Source organism: Conger conger, chromosome 16, assembly GCF_963514075.1.
Source record: "Conger conger chromosome 16, fConCon1.1, whole genome shotgun sequence".
In the NCBI taxonomy this organism is placed as follows: domain Eukaryota; kingdom Metazoa; phylum Chordata; class Actinopteri; order Anguilliformes; family Congridae; genus Conger; species Conger conger.
Window position 1 is genome coordinate 17,966,520 of NC_083775.1, and position 17,152 is coordinate 17,983,671.

The 17,152-nt window shown below is 42.2% G+C and overlaps 2 protein-coding genes and 1 long non-coding RNA gene across 4 annotated transcripts in view; all 3 read right to left on the minus strand.

The window, feature by feature from the left end:
* LOC133114377 (immunoglobulin lambda-1 light chain-like) overlaps positions 1-17,152 on the minus strand; it is an 85,412-nt gene that overhangs the window by 50,356 nt on the left and 17,904 nt on the right. Inside the window, exons 1-2 of one of the 2 annotated variants that reach the window (XM_061223693.1) lie at positions 10,151-10,252; positions 9,742-10,071 (exon numbers count right to left, since the gene is read on the minus strand). The exons of the other annotated variant lie outside the window; for it this stretch is intronic. Coding sequence (XP_061079677.1) covers positions 9,742-10,071; positions 10,151-10,190 — 370 coding nt within the window. The 5' untranslated portion in view covers positions 10,191-10,252. Of the gene's footprint in view, positions 1-9,741; positions 10,072-10,150; positions 10,253-17,152 lie in introns of those variants that run through there. 2 annotated transcript variants of the gene reach the window in all.
* Positions 1-17,152, minus strand: part of LOC133114378 (immunoglobulin lambda-1 light chain-like) — a 65,442-nt gene that overhangs the window by 37,917 nt on the left and 10,373 nt on the right. The window lies entirely within an intron of this gene.
* LOC133114379 (uncharacterized) lies at positions 4,307-7,221 on the minus strand. The gene is made up of 4 exons (XR_009705555.1): positions 6,959-7,221; positions 5,766-5,838; positions 5,059-5,161; positions 4,307-4,437 (listed from the first exon to the last, which is right to left on the minus strand). It is a non-coding gene; the product is annotated as an uncharacterized LOC133114379 (long non-coding RNA).

The following is a 17,152-nucleotide window of genomic DNA, read 5'->3' on the forward strand; positions in this document are numbered from 1 at the left end:
CATTCATTTCTTTCAAGATATTAAAATGATACAGAAGCTTTTGATGCAGTCTGGTTCAGCCCTCCCCACACCTGCAGGTCAATAAGCAGACATGGGGCTGTGATTCTGAGTTCTGAAAGGAGCTGAAATCACTCCCTCATTTGCATGCCGCTATAAATAGTGTGTGCAAATCCTGCAGGTGTGTCTCCGTTTCAGTAGCGGGACTGTCTCTCCATCGCCCTCTGTTGGATAAACATGGCTGTACCTGCAGCACCAGCTGATTCAAGCAGCCCCTTCCACCGCCATCACACGCTGTTATCCTAACAACACCAAAGCACATCATAGCAGTGTGACAAGCAATGTTACCGGTGTCACAGCATATTGAGGAATTCAAACATTTCTGTCTTTCTCCTCTGACATCTATTTCCCAGTATTTCAGTGCAGGCAAAAGTGTCCTACAGACCCTGATCAATTAATTCAAAAATGTATTCAAATGTAATCATGTCACTATGAATCTGCTTTGTATCCAACACCAGCACTAATCTGCCACCTTCTCTGTACAAGTAAAATAAGTAAAATAAGTAAACAAAAGGTCTTGAAGACTCATTTCGGACAGGTCCTTATTCTTTCTGGGAGATTTCATAACAGGAAACCAATATTTGTGTATTAGGATGTTTGCTTTGGCTAAGTAAGCAGTGTTTGGCGAGGGAAGCAGTTTGTTCATACACTTGCGTGATGCGGTATTACGATTAAAAAACAAAAAAACAAACAGATGATCAAATAGGCCCTGGTCCTTATCTCTCTGGTGCAGGTAGCAGTTGAAATTGCACTTCCCTCTCGGGGCCCTCCTTTCAGCGCACTTATCCCTGGTTATGGGTATGAACTTTGCACTTTGTTGTACGTCGCTCTGGATAAGAGCATCTGCCAAATGCCATTAATGTAATGTGATGTATATTAGATTGGATGCTTGACGACAAACACTGTATTTAGGCTGCCAGCTGAAATAGACATTTGATACACTCTTCATGTTTTTAACATCTATTCTACAAGTGCAAAAGTCCCGACTTCGCTCGTCCTAAACCTAACCCTAACCCCATAAGAAGCCATACTCCTGCTCATTACGGCTCGGGGTTCAGGCGTCAGGTGTGACACTGCTGCGTGGCTGTGCAGCTCAGCTGCCCATGCGTCTGTCACTGCGCTTTCATTGAGACTTATTGATTTATTATATTATTTATTTATCTTTATATTTATTATGTTTTCAATTTTCCTTTGCGCATCGCAGTATGGAGAGAAATTAGTCTGAAAATGATTGACAAATGCGTGTAACACGGTCCACAAATAAGAGACGCACCTGGAATGTATTTTCCTATCCACAAACAAATATCTCTCAACTTGTGTCTTGTAAATTGCCATGTAAATGACTGTGCACCAAGTCTCAAGTGTAAAATTGGTTTATCAAGCGTAGAATCTGCGTTTGTGGATCAGGTGACATCTGTGCATTCAGCGACGTGAGTTTGTGAGCAGTGGCGGCTGGTAACTAGGTTCAAAAACAATATTTCTAACCTCTAACATTTGCTTTTCTGTTTGCTAAATCGCTGATTTACCAGACATAAAACTGTGTACATATACCAATCAGCCACAACATTAAAACACCTGCTTAAACCAGGTTTATAAATAAGCAGGTCATCATAATTGAATTGCATTGAGAAGTTTAATTTTGAAAGGAAAATTGAAATACTGTAAGCTCATTGGGAGGAGGTGCATAGTTTTGTTATTTAAATATCTTGGGACATAAAGGTGTTCATGTCCGCCCTGTCAGCAACGGGCATCTGTGGCACAGCCCTGGGGCCTCATTTATAAACGTTGCGTATGCACAAAAGAATGCGTACGCCACTTTCTAAGCAAAAAAACTAACTTGATGGGAAAATGTGCGGTCCTCCACGGAAACTCTGACCCATGCGTACGCACATTAACTGGAGAAATGAGAAACTGCGACTCCGATGGCAATGGGATGAAACGCGAGAAATGGTGTGAAATTGATACTGATGTGTCCTGTGCCTTTAATGCTCGTGACGTAAGACCAGGAAAACGGGAAGTGAAACAGGATGTAAAACGGTATAAAGATTTGCTGGGAGTTGTGGCTGGGTATGGCTGCTGTAAGGACGTGCTTCGTCCCAGTTATACTTATTAAAGTGTTGTATTGTTGAATCTCGCTATACGGGTTCTCTCCCTTCCAACATTTGGCGACGAGACACAACATTTGGCGACGAGAGAAGTCGAAAATGATACACAACAGATACCACTGTCAAATAAATCTAAATATTACCTCTCACGTATCATATATGAAGAGTTAATTTGCAAAAACGGATAAAAGCCTCTCTTACAACGAATAAACAAACAGCTGTTTGATTGATGCTCCCTAGAGTGCCCAAAACATATGATTTAGGATGATAAATAAAAACGGAGATGTAGACGAATTGTTAAACAACACTTCATGTTATTAAATGTATTCTATTAAATAATATGGTGAACAGTCGGACAAATTACGCTGCACTGATGCCGGGCAGATACGAGTGCATAGTTTCATATATTATCATATTCATATATTATGTTTTATAATGTGTTTATTGTTGAGGATTTTTGTTCGTTTTATCTCTTAATTTTGTAACTGTGTTTTCAATGGTAGACAAATAACGTGTATTATTATCATTATTATTATTACTATTATGATTATTATTATTATTATTATTAATATTATTATTATCATCGTCATCACATTCGTTGTGCAGAACTGTTCGTCATTTACAATCAATCAGGATAATTCCCACACCTGTAGCCTTTCAGAGGCAATCAAATGGCTGAAATCCCTTTTCTTGGCCTTCTTTTCAGCCTTTGCCAGTGTCGTCTTCGTGAAATGCATATTCATTAGGGGTGTTTCACTGCCACTTGCCTTTATAGGCAACTGTGGGCGGGACATGAAGCTGGCAAAGGTGCGCCACATTTAGAGTTGATTGTGATTTATAAAGGAAAACTGGCGTGGGACGTGCGTATGCAATGCTTTATAAATCAGAATATTTTTGGGCATATGCACGTCCTGGGTTTCCTACGCACAGTTTTATAAATGAGGCCCCTGGACTGGATTGAGTCCTACCTCTCTGGTCGCTCCTTCCAGGTTGCCTGGGCTGGTATGGTATCGACACCTCGGCCACTTGCCACAGGAGTTCCCCATGGATCAGTCCTAGGCCCGCTTCTTTTTTCTCTTTACATTCGTTACCTTGGCCCTGTGATGACTGCACATGGGCTATCCTACCACTGCTATGCGCACAATACCCAACTCTTCATCTCGTTCCCACCATCTGATACACAGGTTTCAGCCCGTATCTCTGCTTGCCTTAGTGATATCCAGAGCTGGATGGACAACCACCATCTAAAGCTCAACCCGGGTAAGACTGAAATGATATTCATTCCTGCTAATACCTCTCCCCATCTGGATCTCTCCATTTCCCTCGGGGATACCACACTTACGCCATCACCCAGTGCAAGGAACCTCGGTCTGGTGATGGACAGCAGACTGTCCCTCTCCGAGAACATTGCAGCGGTGACCCGGTCATGCAGGTTCTTCCTATACAACATACGGAGAATCCGCCCCTTTCTCACCCCCTACTCGACCCAGCTCCTGGTCCAAGCGATGGTTCTGTCCCGCCTGGACTACTGCAATTCACCCTTGGCTGCCTCCCGGCGTCCGCCATCAGACCCATCCAACTTATCCAGAATGCAGCAGGTCGTCTGGTCTTCAACCTTCCCAAATACTCACGTCACCCCCCTGCTTAATTCCCTCCACTGGCTGCCTGTCATGGCTCGCATCAAATTCAAAACATTGGTGCCAGCCTTCCAAGCAGTTAAGGGGTCTTCCCCAGCTTACCTACAAAAAATCATCAGACCCTACACCCCTGTCAGACCTCTTCGTTCAGCCTCCACAGGCCGCTTGGCACCTCCCCCTCTCCAAACTTCCACCTCACGCTCACGACTACTGTCTGTTCTGGCTCCACGGTGGTGGAATGAACTCCCTGTTGAGGTCCGAACGGTAGAATCTCTCCCCACCTTCAAGCGCAAACTGAAGACGTACCTCTTCAAGCAGCACCTCTCCCCGTCCCTCCCTGTGAACCTTTATTGTTGTCTTTCTGTGATTTACTTTTTTGTGTATCGGTATTTTTAGTTGGCTAGGTAAGCAGTGTTTGGCGAGTTAAGTTTGGTCACTTTTGCTTTGTTGTTTGTTTGTTTATTTGTTTGTTTAAAAAAAAAAATTTAATAGGCCTGACTTCCCCCCCCCCGATGTCCAGCTGACATCTGCGAAGCCAACAGACATCTGCGCCAGGCACACCAGCGTGGCTTTGCCTGTCTTCAGCTCCTCGCTGGACGGAGGCAGGAGAGAGAGTGTAGGCGCAGCAAGAGAAGAGTCTGCAAAAAAAGAATAAATCAAGTAAATTAACAAATTAATTCATTGAACCAGGTCATTCATGTTGGCATTTCAATTCACTCAAGAATATTGCTGTAAGTTTCATTACTTTCTATCCCATACTATGTGCCACAAATGCAATGTACTTCTTAACTCATACATAATAAACAAAGTCATTACAGTCTTATCATGATTGCTATTTAGTAAAATGAGAAAAAAGATATTATCTACAAGATATAGCAAATGGGATGTAGACATATTAGGTATCAACTTCAATATGAAGTTACAACTGTAAAACAAAGCAGGCTAAATAACAAATAGCCGATGTAATTCTACATAAAAACTATTCCTTGAGACATCTTGATTAGATAAAAAGCAGTCTCTTGCATGAATATGCAAAATATCTCAAAACTAGCTATTACAGAAAAAAAGCATACTGGAAAGTAATTTTCTCTTGTGTGGCATGGAAAATGCATCTCAAGATGAGCAGTTAGGGCAAAAACAAACTGCCAAAAACTACATGAAGCACCACCAACATATGTCTTACGAAGCTACACGGAAAAAAACTTAAAAAGTCTGCACAAAGAACAACAGAGAAAATAAAGAGATGAAAAGAGACTTACCAGTGACAATCAGTTTAGTGCCTTGGCCGAATATCACAGTGATACAGATGATGCACACCCCCGTACAAAAACCTCAGCTCAGTTTGAACACAGCAAGAGGGAACTGAAACACATCATGAATACAATTCTGAACTGAAATCCTCAACAGAACACTCTCAGAGTCTTTTGAGAATTCAGATCAACATGCAGTACTCCATGACTCAGAAATAATCTGATACAATTTGGAATTGTCACTTGTAAGGGTAATGTTCTTAATTGATTCTTAATTGACAATATGTGTGAACATAAAAACAATCACGTGATTGCAAATAACTTTTCAGTGATAATCCTTATTACTATTAGACCACTTTCTGAATTAACTGCTTACTATGAGTCTTTCTCTGTCTCTCTCCAGCAGACAGACAGCCTTTGACCTTAATGTCTCTGCCTCTCATCTAGCGCATACTGGTCTTACAGCAAGGTCAACAAGGGGTATTCAGAAGACAAAATACTGATAAATGTTCATGGCCAGCTTCATGTCTTTTTGCTTTGGTAAAGCGCCCCCTTCAGGAAAAGTGTGTATAAGAGTCTTACTGTGTCTGCTTCAAATCAGAAAGCCGGTAAGCTTTCTTACTTTCTGTCATTTCTTTGCAAATAAATATGAAAGGTAAACTGAAGAATGGCTATTGTTGTTTTTTACTGGATCTGTTTCATCAGACGATGCTCACCTGTGGAAAGTTAAAAAGGGTATTTTCCCCTGACACACTGAAAACAGGTTTTAAGACCAATATGAGGACCCATCTGAAAACAAGAAGATTCTCCATGAAAAATCATAACAGAGTCCCCTTTTGTCAAGAGTATCTCTGTACAGATTATTTTGTATAGTATGTCATTAAATTGTAATGATTAGCGGGTCACACAGAAACATGAGAACCACAGTACTGCCAATAACAGTCAAGGGACTGATAATGAGGCTGAGAAATAAGAACAAAAACAGGCAGCTGTCATTAAAGATCCCATGACACCCTATCACAGAGAGTAGGGAGTTCCTTGGACTTTTGATTCTACTTCAACACATTCCCTTCCCTGGTCTTTCCAAACTGAATTTGTGACATGCAACCTACAGAAAGGGAGAATATGATTTGACACGAAGAGGAAAAGGTACCAGGAGTTTAAAATAAGTGCCGGTATGCTAGAAACTTGCCTTCCTCCAAAAAGCAAAACTGTGATCCAGTGAGTACTGGCCCACTTCAAGCACTGGTGGTGGCCCCCTCAGACACAAGAGTGCACATGGCTTTTACATTACATTATTGGCATTTGGCATCTTATCCAGAGCAAAGTACAGTTGATTAGACTAAGCAAGTGACAATCCTCCCCTGGAGCAATGCAGGCCTTGCTCAAGAGCCAAATGGCTCTGCGGATCTTATTGTGGCTACACTGGGATTAGAACCACCAACCTTGCGTGTCCCAGTCATGTTCCTTAACCACTACGCTACAGGCCGCCCCCTACACTTCTACACTGATCAGCTGATTGGATAAAAATTAATGCACCACCTTAAAAGTTTTCTTGTTTGTGAAATGAATGCTGTGCTGCCAAAATGAAACTAATGTAATGATGGGGCTGCCAGTAGCTTACTGTTGGTCGCAAAAGGTCGGTGGTTCTAATCCCGGTGTAGCCACAATAAGATCTGCACAGCTGTTGGGCCCTTGAGCAAGGCCCTTAACCCTGCATTGCTCCAGGGGAGGATTGTCTCCTGCTTAGTCTAATCAGCTGTACGTCGCTCTGTTTTTGGGTTCAACAAATTATTTTGTTGTATATTCAGGCAATTGTTTTTGATTATCCATTTTGCGTTCTGTGTCTACAGTTTTGAAAAATGACCTCAAGGTCAAAGAATTGTAAATAAACAGAAAATGAACTCACTCAAAAGACGTGCAGGGCAGGGCCATCATTGGGGCTCACCAATAGGTTTTGCAAGGATAGGCCCTCAAGCCCTGAAGCAGGCAAAATAGTGATGCAAAACATAGCTAAAATCTCTCTAATTTGACAGCCAATGAAGCAAATAATTCTCAGGAGACCCTAAAGGATGAGAGTTTATAGGTCATGGTTTTTCTGCAACAGCATGAAACTGCAAGAAGATACAATCAGAGAATCAACCAGGATTCACGTTACCAGTAAAAAGTAGGGCGTTGTCACATCCTGATTGGACAAGGGAATGCACCAGACTGCTCTAAATGACCAATTAAGAGCGTTTCCCACACCCTGAGCTGCAGGTGAATCAAATCACCCTCCAATCAACCCAGTGGAAGTTTGCTCTGCTGCAAACCGAAATAGAGGAAAAAAAATTCCTAACATAAGCGAACAATGAAAATAACTCACTAAAGGAACTCCTAGCCGGCACCAGAAAATGGGTGACTGCTACACTTTAATGTATAGTATTTTAAAAGAAAAAATAAATGTGTTAACCAATAAAACATACAGATGAAGGAAGTATGAGTGTGGAATCCACCCTTCGCAGGAGAAGGCAACTTATTTTAAGCCGGGAATAAAAAAATATGAATGGAAAAAGTACAAAAGAAAATAGCACAAATGAATGTGCAAGTATGCAAACGTGATGTTTTTGTATCTCCTTTGAATGAAAAGTGACTGGTAAACTGCGGTTTAGTGACTCAGCCTTGATGATTGTACAAGTTTACTCACGTAAATTCAGTTTGAAGTGATACAGACTGAGTGATTTATATATAAAAAACAAGCAGGGAATTGGGGAACTGGTGGCACACCAGTAAGTAGATGAGGTTAGTGATATGGATATAGTTGCAGGAATTTATTAATAAGTTTACTGTGAAATTTGAAATGAAATAGTGAAATGGATTGGATTTTGAAATTGGTATTACTTGGATTGTCATGGTGTAAATCACTGTGATACCTGCTCTTTAGCAGAGTCATCCCATGTGTTACAGTAATACACTGCTGAGTCTCCTGCCTCCACATTATTAATTATCAACTGACAGTCAGATTTAGTCTGACATTTAGAAGAGAAGTGACTGGAGGAGAATCCAGTTCCATATGTGGGAGAGCTGTGAGTGAGGTGGTAATACAACACAAACTGAGGAGCTCCACCTGGAACCTGTTTGTACCAGCGAGCAGTATAACCAGTCACAGTCCCCAGGTTACAGTCCGTAGTGGCCGTATCTCCTTTACTCACTGTCAGAACAGGAGGTTTCTGTGTCACCACTGTCACTCCACTCACACCTGGGAAAAAGAAGCTCACATAAGAAACATTTAAGTTGCATTACAATTTTAGAATAAAGATGAACAAAAGTTTCTTACATGAGAGCACAGCGATGAGAGTGCATAGTGTCCCCAGCATGTTGTCAGTGTGTGGTGTGAACGGCCCTTACTGTCCAGCTGAGAGATGAGCAGGTTGGAGTGTGAGGAGAGGCTGCAGGCCCCAGATATAAGGGGCCGTTCAGGGAGAGGCAGAGGGAGGAGCCTCTGCATTAAGCCACTAAATGGTTTTGGGGAACACTTTTCTTTTACTGTTTTTGTTTCTTATATGACAAAGTGGTTTGAAGTTAGATAGGCAAGAACACATTTAATCCAGTTATTTTATGTGGGTTTCAAGCAGGTTAACTTTCTTTTATATTCACTTTCATTAATGCAGTCTGCATTGTTTCTTCAACATCTTCATCATGAAAGAATGAATCACTTCATCCAAAAGTGGACAATTACCTTTGTGAAGAATAATTAAATGTTTTTGAAGCTGCTTACTGGTGGTGGTAGTGAAGCATGACAATTAAGCAACTTTCAACTCTTAGACAGGATTCACTTACTCAGTGGGAACCTGACTTGCTTCAAGTAAATATATCCAGCTCTATAACTGGATTCCATGTCAAGGGTAAGTGAGCTGTGTGAGTTACTCTGCATAATCATGTCTGCTAAATACCCAAAAATGCTATATCATGTCTTTTGTTTAATTGGATATTTCTTAAATGACAAGTGAATCATCATCATACAGAGGAGTAGCATCATGGAAAAATGAACTGATTTTCAGTAAATCTACAGCTGAAATGGCTCTCATGACTGTTCAGATTTAGCTGATTAAATGATCTATTTGGGCTTTTAAAAATGTGCAGTAAGGGAGGAGGTGGGGCTGGTATAGCAGGAAGGGAATCTCCACCCACAGGTGATGACTCTACTGTGGGACTGATTTATGAAGGAAGGTGTTGAACTCTAGTCTTTGAGCACCAGCTCACATCATTAGTAGTTCACTCTGTAAATGAAGGTGTTAATGGTAGTGGGTACTACTCTGTTTTGGCTATTAATGTGGAGTCTCCTAAGTAAGGCTTTGCAGACGTCTGTAGTACAGACATTCCAGAGCACCAGAGTCCCTCACTTCCTCCATGTGTGAATGCTGATGGACGGTGAGCTCCTATTCGGGGTCTGTGATAGAGATGTGTGGATTTCTTTGCCATTAAGTCCATCACTGGAGTCTATGCACATGGAAAAACCAGCAAATGCCTGTCCAGTAAAGGTCCCTGGCACCTGTGATCTGGGCCTTGTGCAGTTACTGACATGATTGAGGACTCCTGGTTCGGCTCGAGTGAATTCACATCCTGCTCCGATTGTGAAGTTCCCTCCTTTCTGAAACAGCTTTAAAGCAGAAGTGAAGCTCAGAGGTTTTTGTCATGGTGTGAATCACTGTGATACCATCTCTGTAGCTGTGGTGTCCCATGTCTTACAGTAATACACTGCTGAGTCTCCTTCCTCCACATTATTAATTATCAATCTATAATCAGATTTACTCTGATGATTGCATGTGAAACGGGTGGAGGAGAATCCAGCTCCATAGAAGGGAGAGCTGTTAGAGTGAAAGAAACGCAGCACATACTGAGGAGCTCCCCCAGGAACCTGCTTATACCAGCGAGCAGCACTAGTAGTCACAGTCCCCAGGTTACAGTCCATAGTGGCCGTATTTCCTTTACTCACTGTCAGAACAGGAGGCTTCTGTGTCACCACTGTCACTCCACTCACACCTGGGAAATAAGAAGCTCACATAAGAAACATTTAAGTTGCATTACAATTTTATAATAAAGATGAATATAAGTTTCTTACATGAGAGCACAGCGATGAGAGTGCAGAGTGTCCCCAGCATGTTGTCAGTGTGTGGTGCGAATGGCCCTTACTGTCCAGCTGAGAGATGAGCAGGTTGGAGTGTGAGGAGAGGAGAGGCTGCAGGCCCCAGATATAAGGGGCCGGTCAGGGAGATGGAGAGGGAGGAGCCTCTGCACTCAGCCAATAACAGCAGAAATCGTTACCAGAATTTCAAAGCCCAGAGAACATTTTAGACTGTGAATCAGTTCTCCATGAGCTAATCCCTCCCCAGACGTGTAGCAGGTGTGTGTGCACTGTCCATCCTCTCTGCTCTCTGTCCCACAGGTTTTAAAAGGAGCTCAGGGACTGATGTTATTGAGACCCACCCACTCACAATGGAGACATGGAGAGCACACAGGGCTGACCATAATCACCTCAGCAACGCAACAGGCCTACAAAATGATCTGAAAGAAATCATTTATAATACTCAATAATATCCCATTCAGTGTCGCTTTGGTTAGGTTTTTTTAAATGTTGCCAAAATGGAATATGAAAAAATTAAAGAACATTGTTCATGCTGATCTCCCTTTTCTATCAAAGTCACTCTAAGACAAAGCATTGCCATTAATTTCTTTCAAGGTAATAAAATGAAACAGAAGCTTTTGATGCAGTCTGGTTCAGCCCTCCTCACACCTGCAGGTCAATATGCAGACATGGGGCTGTGATTCTGAGTTCTGAAAGGAGCTGAAATCACTCCCTCATTTGAATACTGCTATAAATAGTGTGTGCAAATCCTGCAGGTGTGTCTCCGTTTCAGTTGCGGGACTGTCTCTCCATCGCCCTCTGCTGGATAAACATGGCTGTACCTGCAGCACCAGCTGATTAAAGCAGCCCCTTCCACCGCCATCACACGCTGTTATCCTAACAATACCAAAGCACATCATAGCAGTGTGACAAGCAATGTTACCGGTGTCACAGCATATTGAGAATTTCTGTCTTTATGCCTTATCCTTTGCCATCAATTTCCCAGTATTTCAGTGCAGGCAAAAGTGTCCTACAGACCCTGATCAATTAATTCAAAAATGTATTCAAATGTAATTGTTACGGCGGGGAGGAGAGAGGAAACAGAAGCAGACACAGGGGTGTGGAAAAGGGCAAGTTTACTCACAGGTGATGGGGTAGACAGAGCGTAGTCACAAAACAGGCCAAGGTCAAAAACCAGGGGGTTAGTCCAACAATGCAAAGGTACAGAAATCCACAACAACGAAAGAATAGTCCAGGGAAGCAGGCAGGGGTCAAAACCGGAAATCCAATGAACAGGGGCAAGGACTCAGGAACAGGGGCAAGGACTCAGGAACAGGGGCAAGGACTCAGGAACAGGGCCAAGGACTCAGGAACAAGGGCAAGGATACAGGAACAAGGGGGCTAGAACTGGGGGGAAGGAATAAAGGGCTCAGAAACAAAAACAGGACAAGACGAACTAGCAGCGTGCAACTGAAAAGGACAGGTATAAATACACAGGGGAATGAGACAAACTAGGCGGGGCATGGGAGTGAGGGCGGTCTAACAAATAAACATCAGGTGAGACACATGAAAGGGTAATAGGACAATAACGAGGGGGAAACGAAAACGCGAACTGGATTCACAATGACACACATGTAAAACAAACGGCTCCGGACTCGAGAGTAGACAATTGCAGAGAATCAGGAGATGCAGAGATAAGGAGAGACAAGTGCGAATACTTCACTGAAACTAAGCAAGTCATCAGTGATAGAATAAGGAGGCAGAGTTACAGAACAGAATTAAAACTGGAGATGCGTTAGTAAGTTAGTTAAGTGATTTAAATTACAAATACCCAAAACTAGTGAATGTTAGTTTGTTAGTTTGACAAACATATTAGTGTGTTAGTATAATTAGTACTGTACAAATTCTATGTTAGTTGGGATTAGTATATTAGTGCTATGTCCAAACATGAAATTGAGAGAAAGCAGGAAGATTGGAAGGAAGACTGAACCCCGGAACTACCGTAAACACCCGAATAGTGGGGCACGCAGACAAGGGAGTGACTGGGCTAGAAAACATTCAGACTCAGACATCACAGGGGAAGACGAGTGCAAAGACTAATGACTATAAACAGAACACCAGACATGAATATGAAAAATAATAAATTACAAGAATGATGATAATAAACAATGATAAACTAACACACAGAACACAGGAATGTAGAACCTGCACAGCTAGACCAATGAGGGAATAGCTGGAGGTGAAGGGACGACGTGTTCTTTCCTGGCTGTTTAGAAGTGAATGAAAAAATTTTAATTATCAAACTCCACACAAGAACAGAGCACAATTATGTTTAGGAATATACTGGGTCTGTTGCCACGGGTCGGATATGGATTGACCTGCCCCATATCCCGCTTACAACTGGCCTGAAACAGATCAGTAAAATTCCTAATATTCTCCGTTCGTAAACGGGGCCGTATTGAAAGCTTAGTGGTTACTCTCGTTCCACTCGTTTATCTGACTCCATTTAAGATATATAATTTAGAAATTTGGGTTTGAAATTTACGCGAACCTCGGGAGTGATTACACTCGACTCGTACCTGCGCCACCATTACTCAATATATGTTCTCGCGATTAACATTATTGCTGAATATCTCAGTTCGGTGTAGAACTCAGAGGCTGAGGGTCCAGTCAACACAATACATACAACACAGTCATGATAGTTGCGAGCCCAGGTCGGCGTAGCATTAACTGGGCTCCTTAGAGATAATTTGACAGGAACCAGCGCCGTAACGCCCAGGGGTTCCCTTCGCGTCAAACCACAAGAGCCGTGCCTAACCGACCCTTTAAGTTGGCAGAAACTTGCTGGCCTCACAGCTTAGAACTATCACATGGGTACCAAGCTCTCAGTTCGGTGTAGAACTCAGAGGCTGAGGGTCCAGTCAACACAATACATGCAACACAGTCATGATAGTTGCGAGCCCAGGTCGGCGTAGCATTAACTGGGCTCCTTAGAGATAATTTGACAGGAACCAGCGCCGTAACGCCCAGGGGTTCCCTTCGCATCAAACCACAAGAGCCGTGCATAGCCGACCCTTTACGTTGGCAGAAACTTGCTGGCCTCACAGCTTAGAACTATCACCTGTACCAAGGGACTGCCGATCGGTCAGTCCTTGGTCCCCATTGTCCCCCTCAATATTCAGTTGTAATTTAGGCTGAAAAGGAATAAAATGAATTGGAGTCATGGAGATCACGCAAGTTACAAACAAAATAGTTTATTTGCAGGCGGGTAGGCAGTTAGCGTAGAATTACACAGTCAATTACGAAAAGACAAATTGAAGATAAAAAGAACAGAGTGAAATAGTCTTACCCAGCCTGCTTTCGCTACACACATATACAAAGTATGCACAGTGTGGGAAGTCGAGTGCGATCTTCCACTGCTACACATACATACATACATACATACACAAGACATGTTGTGTGGGATGTCGAATACGATCTTCCTGATACTTACATACACGTACAATATGCTGTGTGGGAGGTCGAATACGATCTTCCCTGATAGGCTCGTCTCCCTGGCTTTTATGCCAAATCATGTGTTTGATCCAGGCGGCAGTGCCATAAATTAGCCTGGTGGGGTTGTCGAATCTGGAATTTAGACCCCCACCGTTGGGGGTTGTTGCGTAGGGAAAATTAGATGATTACCAAGAGAGGACGTGTAGGTTTTCCCTTGAGTTATTGAGTTATTATGGTTATTAAAATCCATTTGGTATGAAATGTATCTCATCTGATTCCTTGATTTTACTGGATCACATCCATACCAAACAGATTATCCTAATGTTTTGTTATGGTGCAGTTATCATGAAACCTCCCTCCTGTGTATCCATTTTACATGTAATTCCTGTTATTACAACAATGGGCAGAATGCAATACAACAAGGATCACATGGGCAATGTTTACAATATTGTACCGGGTCTATTGACCATCTCAACCACAGTTCTGAGGTTTTCCTCCAAGAGAGTAGTCCCTGGGGTAATGACAGCAGTGCCCAAAGGAGGGCACTGTGGTACTGCCCGGAGTCTTTCCCCCTGGAAGTGACCAGGTGTGGGGTCATAAGATTTTAGGCACATTCTTTTCCCAGGAGTTTTAATGGCCCACATGGCCTAATTGCCCGGGAACCGCTCATCCACCCACCATATATCTATCCCTTATCTTCTTGGCGTCACTGGTCTGGAACTCGTCAAAAGGTACTACAAACAGCATTGTCCTTTGTCCCTTTTGACACACACCAGAACCCCCACCTCACAAATGGCAGAGTCAACCCCCAGCTCACAGGCTCCTCACAGATGGCAGTCACACTTCGCCTCCCTCCTACAGGAACATAACAATAATCATGTCACTACGAATCTGCTTTGTATCCGACACCAGCACTAATCTTCCATCTTCTGTGTACAATTAAAATAAGTAAAATAAGTAAAAAAAAGGTCTTGAAGACTCATTTCGGACAGGTCCTCATTCTTTCTGGTAGATTTCCTAACAGGAAACCAATATTTGTGTATTAGGATGTTTGCTTTGGCTAAGTAAGCAGTGTTTGGCTAGGGAAGCAGTTTGTTCATACATTTGCGTGTTGCGGTATTACGATTAAAAAACAAAAAAACTAACTGATGATCAAATAGGCCCTGGTCCTTATCTCTGTTGTGCAGGTAGCAGTTGAAATTGCACTTCCCTCTCGGGTCTTTCAGCGCACTTATCCCTGGTTATAGGTATGAACTTTGCACTTTGTTGTACGTCGCTCTGGATAAGAGCATCTGCCAAATGCCATTCATGTAATGTGATGTATATTAGCTAGGATACTTTACTACAAACACTGTATTTAGGCTGCCAGCTGATACAGACATTTGATACACTCTTCATGTTTTCAACAACTATTCTACAAGTGCAAAAGTCCCGACTTCGCTCGTCCTAAACCGAACTCTAACCCCACAGAAAGGAATATAGCAAGCCATACTCCTGCTCATTACGGCTCGGGGTTCAGGCGGCAGGTGTGACACTGCTGCGTGGCTGTGCAGTTCAACTGCCCATGCGTCTGTCACTGCGCTTTCATTGAGATATTTATTTATTTATTAAGAAGTGATCAATTTCCCTTTGACCATCGCAGTATGTAGAGAGATTGGTCTCAAAATTATTGACAAATGCGTGTAACATGGTCCACAAATAAGAGACGCACCTGGAATGTATTTTCCTATCCACAAACAAATATCTCTCAACTTGTGTCTTGTAAATTGCCATGTAAATGATTGTGAAGTCTCAAGTGTAAAATCGGTTTATCAAGCGTAGAATCTGCGTTTGTGGATCGAGTGACATCTGTGCATTCAGCGACGCAAGTTTGTGAGCAGTGGCGGCTGGTAAATAGGGACGCTGTCATTTCAAAAAAAATATTTCTAACCTTTTATATTTCTATTTGCTTTTCTGTTTGCTAAATCGCTGATTTACCAGACATAAAACTGTGTACATATACCAATCAGCCACAACATTAAAACACCTGCTTAAACCAGGTTTATAATTAAGCAGGTCATCATAATTGAATTGCATTGAGAAGTTTAATTTTGAAAGGAAAATTGAAATACTGTAAGCTCATTGGGAGGAGGTGCATAGTTTTGTTCGTTAAATATCTTGGGACATAAAGGTGTTCATGTCCGCCCTGTCAGCAACGGGCATCTGTGGCACAGCCCTGGGGCCTCATTTATAAACGTTGCGTATGCACAAAAGAATGCGTACGCCACTTTCTAAGCAAAAAAACTAACTTGACGGGAAAATGTGCGGTCCTCCACGGAAACTCTGACCCATGCGTACGCACATTAACTGGAGAAATGAGAAACAGCGACTCGGATGGCAATGGGATGAAACGCGAGAAATGGTGTGAAATTGATACTGTTGTGTCCTGTGCCTTTAATGCTCGTGACGTAAGACCAGGAAAACGGGAGGTGAAACAGGATGTAAAACGGTATAAAGATTTGCCAGGAGTTGTGGCTGGGTATGGCTGCTGTAAGGACGTGCTTCGTCCCTGTTATACTTATTAAAGTGTTGGATTGTTGAATCTCGCTATACGGGTTCTCTCCCTTCCAACATTTGGCGACGAGACACAACATTTGGCAACGAAAGAAGTCGAAAATGATACACAACAGATACCACTGTGTAAAATAAATCGAAATATTACCTCTCACGTATCATATATGAAGAGTTAATTTGCAAAAACGGATAAAAGCCTCTCTTACAACGAATAAACAAACAGCTGTTTGATTGATGCTCCCTAGAGTGCCCAAAACATATGATTTAGGATGATAAATAAAAACGGAGATGTAGACGAATTGTTAAACAACACTTCATGTTATTAATTGTATTCTCATAAATAATATGGTGAACAGTCGGACAAATTACGCTGCACTGATGCCGGGCAGATACGAGTGCATAGTTTCATATATTATCATATTCATATATTATGTTTTATAATGTGTTTATTGTTAAGGATTTTTGTTCGTTTTATCTCTTAATTTTGTAACTGTGTTTTCAATGGTAGACAAATAACGTGTATTATCATCATTATTATTATTACTATTATGATTATTATTATTATTATTATTAATATTATTATTATCATCGTCATCACATTCGTTGTGCAGAACTGTTCGTCATTTACAATCAATCAGGATAATTCCCACACCTGTAGCCTTTCAGAGGCAATCAAATGGCTGAAATCCCTTTTCTTGGCCTTCTTTTCAGCCTTTGCCAGTGTCGTCTTCGTGAAATGCATATTCACTAGGGGTGTTTCACTGCCTATTTATAGGCAACTGTGGGCGGGACATGAAGCTGGCAAAGGTGCGCCACATTTAGAGTTGATTGTGATTTATAAAGGAAAACTGGCGTGGGACGTGCGTATGCAATGCTTTATAAATCAGAATATTTTTGGGCATACGCACGTCCTGGGTTTCCTACGCACAGTTTTATAAATGAGGCCCCTGG